Source organism: Carassius carassius, chromosome 25, assembly GCF_963082965.1.
Source record: "Carassius carassius chromosome 25, fCarCar2.1, whole genome shotgun sequence".
Lineage (NCBI taxonomy): Eukaryota > Metazoa > Chordata > Actinopteri > Cypriniformes > Cyprinidae > Carassius > Carassius carassius.
Window position 1 is genome coordinate 2,718,052 of NC_081779.1, and position 11,414 is coordinate 2,729,465.

Here is an 11,414-nt window from a genome sequence, read left to right on the forward strand (position 1 = left end):
TCGTCTTCAATTCTGCTTTAATCTCATTTATTGACATTTATTTAAAATAAAATAACATTTAAATATTAAATCATTTTATATAATAAATATGGTAAAAAAAAAAAAAAACATTGTTTGATATTTTAGTAACGGAATAATGGAAGTAAACTAGGCCATGTGCTTTGAGGGTTTAAAATTTTTAAATTAGTTTTTATTTTATTCTTCTTTAAAAAAAAAAATCTCCATTTAATGGCAATACTACTTTTCTCAGTAGATAAAAATAAAGCTTACAGATGTCATTTATTTCTGAAGATTTCCCTGTATGCTAACACTAACAGTGTTTCGTGATATCCCTGTGTGTGTTAAGTGAAAGTTATTGGGCTTCTTCCACTTTATTTATCAGTTTTGTGTGGTCAGGACAGAGGCTGAAATATTGGGTTAGTTAGTGATTCTCACTCTAATTTAACATATAATGTGTTATCTATTTTCTGTGTACTTTCAGAACAATATGTTTGTTTGTTAATTTTTGTAAGTTTTTTTTTGTAAGTTTTATTTTTAGTTTATTAACTAAATTAGTAATTTATTATTATTAATATTAAATTAATATTTAGTTTATTTAATTTATTTATTTGACGAAAACCGGGATGAAAAAAAAAAAAAAAAATTGTTAATCTATCTTATGTCACGCATGCTGCCAGCAGACTTGAAACATTAAATTTAAAGTTGTTCAGATTCATCTTAAATTGAAAGCATGTTTGTGTCGGTGTGTGTGTGTGTGTGTGTGTGTCACAGGCAGTGATGGGTCAGGAGGCCTGTGTGGAGGCTCTGTTGCAGCACGGCTCCAGTCTGCTGGTTCAGGACAGCAGGGGGCGCTCTCCTGTGCACCTGGCGGCTGCCTGTGGTCATGTGGGGGTTCTGAGGGCCCTTCTGAAGACCCAGAAGACTGTCCTCGTCCTCAAGGACAACTGTGGTTATACACCGCTGCACTGGGCCTGTTATAATGGTACATCTGTGACGTTAAACTTACTGCTGTCCGAGCAAACTGATTTGATATACAGTAACACCGCCCTAAAGTAGAATACCTGTTTGTAGCAAAAGCTGCTTAAGAAATCATCTGTGCAATGAACAAGTCTTGTACACTCTTCCTTAATCAGCAGGAAAACTGCCACAAACACATGATTCCTGTCTGAATTTGCTATTAGTTCGATTCTCATTCCATTTTCACACATATGACATTATTTTATGCATAATTCTGGTTTCAAGGTTAGAGCTACAGTAAATGCAAAAATGAGCCTGATGTTTTCTGCTCCATCTGTTTTACTGTTTTACTTCATCCAGACAGCCATAGAAAATGACTGATTATGTGGAGAATACTACAAAAAAGTTAAATGATACGCAGATATATTATAGTTAACTAAAACTGAAACGCAAATCTTTAAAAAGAAAATGATTTTGTGACTTGAAAGAATAAAACACACACACACACACACAGATATATATATATATATATATATATATATTCAAAATGTGAATTAAAAACTACAGAAAAAGAAAACAATTCTTTGTGAAAAAAACTGCACATGACTGACGTTTTTGTTGATAAATTAAACTCTGCATCATCAAATTAAGGAATAATATTTTTTTTTTCAAGACGAGGGCTGTAATAAATGAACATTAGCACATTCCCTTCATGATCTGATGTATTTTTCTCTTATTTTCCATGTTGATCTGTTGATCTCAGGTCATGACGGGTGTGTTGAGTTGCTCTTAGAGCACGATGTGTTTCAGAAGCCGGAGGGAAACTCCTTCAGTCCGCTGCACTGCGCCGTGTAAGAAACACCTGCTCACATTGTGCATAACGCTCATATTAAGTAACGATTAAAATAATCGTTATGTCCATCTCTCTTGTCTCTGTTTCAGTATTAATGATAATGAGTCTGCGGCTGAGCTGCTGATAGAAACTTTAGGTCCAGCGATTGTAAATGCCACAGACTCACAGAGCAGGTGAAAATTCTCATGGCTCAGATGTTTCAGACCAGCACTACAGTTTGATGTTGAGTTGATGTGTTCTGTGTGTCCCGCAGGACACCGCTTCACGCCGCGGCGTACACCGATCACGTGGAGTGTGTGCAGCTGCTGCTGGCTCACAGCGCTCAGGTCAACGCCATCGACACGCTGGGAAAAACAGCCCTCATGATGGCCGCCGAGAACGGACAAACTAACGCCGTCGGTGAGACACACACGGCTCTCTCAACATACAACCGAAGCAGATTTCTGCCGTACAAAATGCCTACAGGGAGCAGACAACAGATTGATTACAATCACAGATGCTTGAAGTTAACAAATAAAGTTCTATCTATTAATTCAAATACAGAATTAGTTACATTTATCTGAAGTAACTCTACAATACAACATGTTGCCTTTGTGAATAACATTCCCTAACAATGCAGAACAGTATTTTTAACAATTCTATTTTTAGTTTTCATTTTAATTGTAGTTTTAGTTTTACAAATTTTGTATGCTTTTGTTATTTGCTTTAGTTTTATTTCAGTTTTAGTTTCAGTAATTTTATGTACTTTTGTCATTTATTAGTTTGTTTTTTGTGTAATTAATTTTTTTTTTTTTTAGTAACTTTGTACTTTTGACTTTTTTTATTTCTAATTAGCTTTTTATTTTTTAGTTTTAAAAACATTTTGTGCTTTCAACATATATTACATTTTTATATTCCCATTTAGCTTTATTTTTTATTTCAGTTTTAGTCGTTTTAGGTGATTTTGTCATTTTTATTATTCTTTTCTTTAATATTTCTATTAAGCTTTTTCATTTCAGTTTGTTTTAGTAATTTTATCTGCATGTTATTATTTTTATTCGTTTTTCATTTCTATTTAGCTTTATTTTTATTTAATTTCTGCTTCAGTTTTCATGTATTATATTTAGTTTTATAATTCATTTTATTTGAGCTTTATTTCAGTTATGAAAAATATTTTTTAATAATTTTCATAGTTAAACAACAACAACACTGGGAGACGTCATTCAATGTAGGGACTTCTTTGCTGTGGCTCAAGGTGGCGCTAGAGTTTCCTTCATATCTCGGTGTCATTACAGCAGATGTGTTGTTATTGTTATGTGTATGTAATGATGTCAGATCTGATATTAATGTGAGGTGTTAATTGTGTTTGTCAGAGGTGCTGGTGAGCAGTGCTAAAGCTGATTTGACATTACAGGACGCTCACAGAAACACAGCCCTGCATCTGGCCTGCAGTAAGGTAGCAAACACACACTCACACACTGATTGACATCAAACATGACAGTATGACTTCTTCTGTACATCACTGCAGCCCTGCGGCCAGACAAACAAATATAAAAACAAGCATGGAAAGAGAACTCAATTCCTCCTGTTATGTCTCAGTTATGAACCTGTAGTTCAAAGCTCTCAGAGCCAAATATAAATAAAAAATGTTCACAGATTTTGTATATTTTCATGCATTCATATATTATATGAATCTCTGCATTAGGGATCAGCAATATCTTATTGTTTGCGACATACCAGTAAAAATTCTGCCTGGGATAACAGTGATAAATCCTAGGGTGCATCTCAGTTATCTCCCTAGTTTAGTAGTCAGGGCACTGATCAGTGAGTAGACTATTTTAGGGCTGTCTCAACTGCGAAATCCTTCCAGTGCACTGGAACATTCAATCCCACAATGCACCACAAAAACTAGGTAGCATCGATGCTCTCTATGCTCCCTTATTGGAAATAGTCACATTTCTGAAGCGCTAAACATAAACCTTAAGCTTCAGTGGAGGCATACGAGTTAATGTCATTGATATCGCTGTCAATAAATACCAGAAAATATTGATATAGTTTAAACTCCATATCACTCATCCCTACTCAGCATCTCTTTGACAGTCTTGTGTGCACTAGTAATTCCTTCAGGAAAGGTCAAGTTTGTATTGTTTGTGTGTTGTAGGGACATGAAACCAGTGCCTTGTTAATTCTCGAGAAGGTAATGGACAGAAACCTCATCAACTGCAAAAACGCAGCGCTGCAGACGTAAGTCCCGTACCTGCTCTTGTGTTTGTTGTCCTCCTCGTCATCTGAGGATTATAGAGAGCTGCTTCTCTCTGTGTGTTGTCTCAGGCCGCTGCACATCGCTGCTGCTAAAGGACTGACGGTCGTCGTACAGGAGCTGCTGGGTAAAGGAGCCAGTGTCCTCGCCGTGGATGAGAACGGTGAGTCTTTAAAATCTATATAAACCTATATCTATATATTACACTATATGATTATATCAAGAGTGTGAAACGCACACATACACAGAGAACAATATATAAAACTTTGGTAACACTTCATAATAAGGATTCATTTGTTAACATTAATTTTAACAGTTAACATGAACAATATTTATATAGCATTTATTAATCTTAGTTAATATTAAGTTAAAATTGTACTAGCACATTATTAATTCAAACTTGGTTGTATTGTGTCTGCTAAAAGTTGATGTACTGTGAACTTAACTTTTTTTTTTTAACAAAGATTAATAAATTCTGAACAAAAATAAATTGTTCATCGTTATTTTATGTTAATGCATTAACTGTTGTTAACAAATTTTTTAAATGATTTTAATGATCCATAAGCATTTGTAAAATAATAATATAAAACTACAGGTATAATACCAGTACAGTGCATATTTACCTATGTATTGATCTGTCATTCTAACTGATGGAAACTGAGCAAGTGGAGGATCAGGCTTAAAGGCTTATTTCATATTCTATGCCTCTATCTGGTGGACAACCGTAGTATTATCTGTCAGCTGAAATGTCTGATAGATTTTAATTTGTTGTCACTCCAATGAGCATTGAAAATTCATGAAACTTAAGCATGGCACATTCTTCATTTGTAAAAAAAAATTTTTTGAGGAGTTTGAACAATGCACTTTAAAGATGGGATGTTTTTTTTTTTTTGCTGTTAATTTGATAAATAGCTATGGCAACACCATTTGAGAGATCCAAAAACTGTTCACAATTTAGTTTCCTCAGTGTTTTGGCACGATGTCGAAAAAGTTTTAGTGTAAAACGTAACACTAAGATATTAAGAATCCCTTCACAGTTTCTCATCTGCCATGTTTTGACATTATTCGGGTGAAGTAGGAGGTAAACTGTAAAAATTAAAGGCTGATTTAAAAGCATTTTCAAAATGACACACTTCATGCTGCCAGTTGGTGTTTATAACTCATAATAGTCACATCTATGAGATCGGCCTTAAACAACGAACAAACTGCTGAAGATTCATCAAAATCAGATGATGTATGCAAAAGTTATTGTATACTTCTTGTTTCTAATTTCTTGCTATAAATTTGTTGCCTTGCCTTGGCCAAACCGTTCAAGATATCAAAAATCCCTACGCAATTTAGCATCCCCAATGCCTTGAGATCATGTTGACAAAGCTTGGTGGAGAATGGAGATCAGATAAAAATCATAGGAGGAGTATTGCGAATTCCACACCTTTCTTTTTTTTTTACAAAACCCTGAATAGCTGACTTCCTGTTGTGTGGCGCGCTGACTGTCAGTATGAAAGTTGTTCGCCCTGATGAGATCTATATGTTTATGAATCTTGGTGACTGTAGGTCAAAAGGTGTGTAGTACAGAGCTTGTTGAAAATGACCTTATTAAAATGTGACTCTCCCATGTGAATCTCTGTCTGGTCCTGCTGGATGCAGATTCAAACATATCAGTTTTCAAGAGTTTTTGAGCATGTTAAGGCCCCCAAAATGTCCCAGAAGTTTAAAACAATAGGCCCCTTCATCCTGTATGGGCTTGAGCCCTAATAAAAAGTATAATAGCATCTCAATAATACTAAATAAAATAACATTGTGAAATACTGAAATAATACTAAAATACTAAATAATGGTTTTTTAGAAATTTTAGCAAGGGTGCATTAAATTGATGAAGAGTTGACAATAAAGCTTTGCCATTGAAGGAATGAATGACATTTTAAAATATTAAAATAGAAAACAGTTTTGAATTGTAATATTTCACAATGAAATATTTTTACTGCATTTATGATTAAATAAATGTAGCGTTGTGAGCAGAAGAGACTACTTTTAAAAACAATTTAAACCCCTTGTTTTATTTTACATGCCTTAAACCTTTAATGATTTATTAGTTTAAATTATAATTATTAAAAGTCTTATGGTGTTTTAATATTTCTATGTAATATTTTGTTGTATACTTATTTTCTACAGTGCAGGTATATTATCACTACATTTAACATTCTATATCTTAATATTAAAAGTACCAAATGTGTTTTATAAATACTGTAAATGCTCATCTAACTTTGACTCTAGTTATTTTACAGTCTATAAACAAGTGTATATAATTTTGTATTTTTTTTTTGCGAGTCATTGAAGCATTGATTCAACTAATTCCATAAAAAAAAACACCGAATTGTTTACAAATACAACAACGAATGTGAACTAAATGATTTTTAGTTTTTTTTTTTCACACCTAAACATTGAATTGAATAAATTGTGTTTGCCAGGTTACACTCCAGCTTTGGCTTGTGCTCCAAACAAAGACGTGGCCGAATGTTTGGCGCTGATACTCTCCTCCATGATGCCCATCTCTCCCAGCAGCACCCTCACCATGTCAAACCTCACCTTTAACACCATCAACCACTACTCAAGCTTATCGAAGACTGTGACCTTTGACCCGTTACCGGTGCTGCGCTCCGAGCATGTCTCCTACTGCAAGTTCAACAGCCTGGGCAGCGAGGACAGCCTCATTATCCCAGATGACGAACTCAATGATTCAGACTCAGAAACATACTGACAACACGCCCCTGTCCCGCCCCTCAGTGTCTTAACCTAATGCCTCATTCGCTGAAAGGTCACTATATTCTAATTAGGGTCATCCCTTTATGACTGTTGGGGCTGAACTCCCAGGAGAAAGTGGAAAAAACAGGAAGAGAAGTGCCACAGAACTGGCCCACACTACAGTTTAGTTTGTTTATTCTCTACAGCATCAACCTGTTTGAGCCCTCAATCATCTCTAGTAATTATTTACAGCCATGTTCATTTGATTTTGTTTTATGAGAAGAAATCATCTCATGTTGGCAGCTGTGGGACTGTAATTCTCCGCATTGGTGTGAAACGTGAGGAGGCGAAACTAAAGACGTCAGGGACCAAGAGCTGCAGATTTTACTTTTATCCCCGTTTGTGCATGAAGATTTAAAATTAAGTTTGCATCATCATGGCTTATTTTTTCTATAAAAAAAAAAAAGAGCAAAAAAGCCTTGCAGGGTTCAAACTTATTTAGAGTACTTATTCCTCTGCTTTTGTGAGGATTTCTAGCGGTCTTCCTGCTGTGCGTGTGAGTGTTTTTGAATTTGAATGGTGTCTCTGTGATTATTTTATAAGACAATGAAAAGATCAGGTGTGTAACTTGACCTTTTGGTATATTGTTAATAATTATTAATAATTCTATAAAATAAATAATTTTAATAAAGAAATATAATAAAGATTGCACAGAGTTTGTATATTATTTTCTTAACACTTAAACTTATAAAGCATCAGAACAGGTTTTATTAAAATGATGACACAAAATTTTGTTTTTGGGTGAACAAATGCATTTCTTTTAAGTGAAATGATCTAATTTAGAATGCATTACAATCAGTGTCCTATAAAAACCAGAGTAAGAACGGTGTATTTTTTAGACTTTGTCCTTCTCATAGTGTCTCCCATACAGCACTGCGGTTACAAGCCCAGCGCTCATTCCGGTCCGGCTCATGTAAAACCCATTTCCACCCTCCCAACCAGAATGATCCGGAATATTCAGAGTCATCCCGCTACCCAGAATCCCCGGGAATACGTGAGTCGTCGTGAAGGTCCCCGCGAGCCTGAAGTCCATCAGCGTCTGAGCGTGTTCAGTTTCTCCTCCGCAGCTGCTGTGATGCTCACCTGTGCACCTCACCAGAGCACAAATCTCCAGGTAATATGTCCCATGCACCACATGGAGGCCGTCGAAGACACCTAGAGCGTAAAACTCCCGCACATCTGATCTCCGGAACAGCAGGTGGCAGCAAACTGAACCACTACAAATGCTGATGTTCCCTTCAGTGCCTTGCAAAGGCACCAGAGTGAAATGATCATACATCATGATGGAGTTAAAGGTTATAGATGAAGTTCCTTTGGCACATTCGGAGTCTTTCTGGCAGTACTTTCCATCATGATTTGCATTATAACTATTTGTAGGCCAAACGTGCATATTTTCTGGTTCTTTTGAACTTTGATACCCAGAAAATGGCACCAGTTTAAGCCTGTCCCCTATAATTGATGGGTCCAAAACTGGCACTCTACACACTAGCAATTTCCCAGAATTTCCCTCTGTATCATGATGAATGAGTGAATCCCACGGCGTGAAGATGCCGCTGCCGGTTATGCCGTACTCTGCGGCTCGGACGTTGGCGGCCAGCAGCGTGACGCCCATCGCGTGCGAGAATGAGCGCTGAAACTGTACGGCGGCCAGCAGGGGGAGCTGGTTCATCCACGCGGTCGGATACACGATCTGCCGAATGCCCATTTCCTTTACTAGAGTCACCGCCGGGTCACGGAACAGGATGTCGAAGCAGGTAAACACCCCAAATCGACCTGCGAACGGTGTGGTGAACGTAACATACTCACACTCCAGGGGAGCATCAAACGCCGCCTCAAAGTACAAGTTCTGTTTGTGATATCGGGCTACGATGATGCCCTGATCGCTGAACACCACGTTGGTGTTGAAATGGTACTGACCGTCTTCAGGACAGCGAGGGTCTGAGGTTCGGTTGCAGCTCTGACGGGACGGCATGTTAGCCACCAGGAAGAGGCCATTCTTACGGGCCATACAGCTGAGAGTGTGGAGGACCTGAGAAATAAAAAATTCATATATATATATATATATATATATATAAATTAAATTTTTTATATATTTATGCATTTAGCAGACGCTTTTATCCAAAGAGACTTACAGTGCATTCAGGCTATCAATTTTTACCTACCATGTGTTCCCGGGGGAATCGAACCCCCAACCTTGCGCTTCATAACGCAATGCTCTACCACTTGAGCTAAAGGAATTTTACCATAAAAAAATATGGAAGCAACATTTTAGGTTTTACGATTTTAACTTAAATTTACATTAATTAAATGATAAAATGTTAATATAGCAACCTACTGAAGTACTGAAATCTGTTATGTACCTTTGTAATACACTGATAACCACCAAATGCAGGTGGGGTGATGAGAAGGTCACATGATGAACCAAAGAACAAGCAGCTTTTAAATAATAACATATATATATATATATATATATATATATATATATATATATATAGAGGGTGCAAAGTGTCATTCACACAAACACTAAACACCATCATGGTAACACACATGGAACTGGAATAATGAATAAATATTCATTTAACAACATTAGGTGTAACACACAACCCTAATATACAAAACTGATAAGAGAAAACTAAGAACAAAAAAACATCAAATTTATATAAAAATATATATATAAAATTACGATAATATATATGATACAATATAATAAATTGTATAATATATACAATATTCCAATATATAATTTTGAGAATTTATTCACTAAAATAAATTTAATAAAATTCGTAAGAATTCAAGTTTGTTATGTGGGAACTGTAAACCATAAAAATTAATTAAAGGGGACATAAAATAATAATAAGCATATTATAATTTATTTATCCATCCATCCATCCATCTTCTTCCGCTTATCCGAGGCTGGGTCGCGGGGGCAGCAGTCTAAGCAGAGAACCCCAGACTTCCCTCTCCCTAGACACTTCCTCCAGCTCTTCTGGGGGGACACCGAGGCGTTCCCAGGCCAGCCGGGAGACATAGTCTCTCCAGCGTGTCCTAGGTCTTCCCCGGGGTCTCCTCCCAGTGGGACGCGCCCGGAGCACCTTCCCGGGAAGGCGTCCAGGAGGCATCCGGAACAGATGCCCGAGCCACCTCAGCTGACCCCTCTCGATGTGGAGGAGCAGCGGCTCTACTCTGAGCTCCTCCCAGGTGACTGAGCTTCTCACCCTATCTCTAAGGGATCGCCCAGTCACCCTGCGGAGAAAGCTCATTTCGGCCGCCTGTATCCGTGATCTTGTCCTTTCGGTCATGACCCAAAGCTCATGACCATAGGTGAGAGTAGGAATGTAGATTGACCGGTAAATTGAGAGCTTCGCCTTGCGGCTCAGCTCTTTCTTCACCACGACAGACCGGTACATCGACCGCATTACTGCAGAAGCTGCACCGATCCGTCTGTCAATCTCCATTGTTGGGCAAACTCCCATGAACCCTACAGCACCCTGTAGAGGGTATAGAGCTGGTCCAGTGTTCCACGGCCTGCACGAAAACTACACTGTTCCTCCTGAATCCGAGGTTCTACTATCGGCCGGATAATATTTTGTTGTATACTTATTTTCTACAGTGCAGGTATATTATCACTACATTTAACATTCTATATCTTAATATTAAAAGTACCAAATGTGTTTTATAAATACTGTAAATGCTCATCTAACTTTGACTCTAGTTATTTTACAGTCTATAAACAAGTGTATATAATTTTGTATTTTTTTTTTGCGAGTCATTGAAGCATTGATTCAACTAATTCCATAAAAAAAAACACCGAATTGTTTACAAATACAACAACGAATGTGAACTAAATGATTTTTAGTTTTTTTTTTTCACACCTAAACATTGAATTGAATAAATTGTGTTTGCCAGGTTACACTCCAGCTTTGGCTTGTGCTCCAAACAAAGACGTGGCCGAATGTTTGGCGCTGATACTCTCCTCCATGATGCCCATCTCTCCCAGCAGCACCCTCACCATGTCAAACCTCACCTTTAACACCATCAACCACTACTCAAGCTTATCGAAGACTGTGACCTTTGACCCGTTACCGGTGCTGCGCTCCGAGCATGTCTCCTACTGCAAGTTCAACAGCCTGGGCAGCGAGGACAGCCTCATTATCCCAGATGACGAACTCAATGATTCAGACTCAGAAACATACTGACAACACGCCCCTGTCCCGCCCCTCAGTGTCTTAACCTAATGCCTCATTCGCTGAAAGGTCACTATATTCTAATTAGGGTCATCCCTTTATGACTGTTGGGGCTGAACTCCCAGGAGAAAGTGGAAAAAACAGGAAGAGAAGTGCCACAGAACTGGCCCACACTACAGTTTAGTTTGTTTATTCTCTACAGCATCAACCTGTTTGAGCCCTCAATCATCTCTAGTAATTATTTACAGCCATGTTCATTTGATTTTGTTTTATGAGAAGAAATCATCTCATGTTGGCAGCTGTGGGACTGTAATTCTCCGCATTGGTGTGAAACGTGAGGAGGCGAAACTAAAGACGTCAGGGACCAAGAGCTGCAGAT

At 37.5% G+C, this 11,414-nt stretch overlaps 2 protein-coding genes across 3 annotated transcripts in view; one reads left to right on the forward strand and one right to left on the reverse strand.

The window, feature by feature from the left end:
* LOC132103902 (serine/threonine-protein phosphatase 6 regulatory ankyrin repeat subunit A-like) overlaps nucleotides 1-6,896 on the forward strand; it is a 32,561-nt gene extending 25,665 nt beyond the window's left edge. For both annotated transcript variants that reach the window (XM_059508970.1, XM_059508969.1), the window contains exons 21-28: nucleotides 772-982; nucleotides 1,721-1,808; nucleotides 1,900-1,983; nucleotides 2,064-2,209; nucleotides 3,163-3,245; nucleotides 3,951-4,033; nucleotides 4,121-4,212; nucleotides 6,518-6,896. In XM_059508970.1, the coding sequence (XP_059364953.1) occupies nucleotides 772-982; nucleotides 1,721-1,808; nucleotides 1,900-1,983; nucleotides 2,064-2,209; nucleotides 3,163-3,245; nucleotides 3,951-4,033; nucleotides 4,121-4,212; nucleotides 6,518-6,807 (1,077 nt within the window). In that variant the 3' untranslated portion in view covers nucleotides 6,808-6,896. The remainder of the gene's footprint in view (nucleotides 1-771; nucleotides 983-1,720; nucleotides 1,809-1,899; nucleotides 1,984-2,063; nucleotides 2,210-3,162; nucleotides 3,246-3,950; nucleotides 4,034-4,120; nucleotides 4,213-6,517) is intronic.
* A 642-nt stretch (nucleotides 6,897-7,538) lies between these two features.
* Nucleotides 7,539-8,901, reverse strand: LOC132104836 (biotinidase-like; the record flags this gene model as incomplete). The annotated part of the gene is made up of 1 exon (XM_059510367.1): nucleotides 7,539-8,901. A coding segment is annotated over one exon (1,215 nt), but the record flags the coding sequence as incomplete, so codon positions are not given.
* Nucleotides 8,902-11,414: the final 2,513 nt, after the last annotated feature.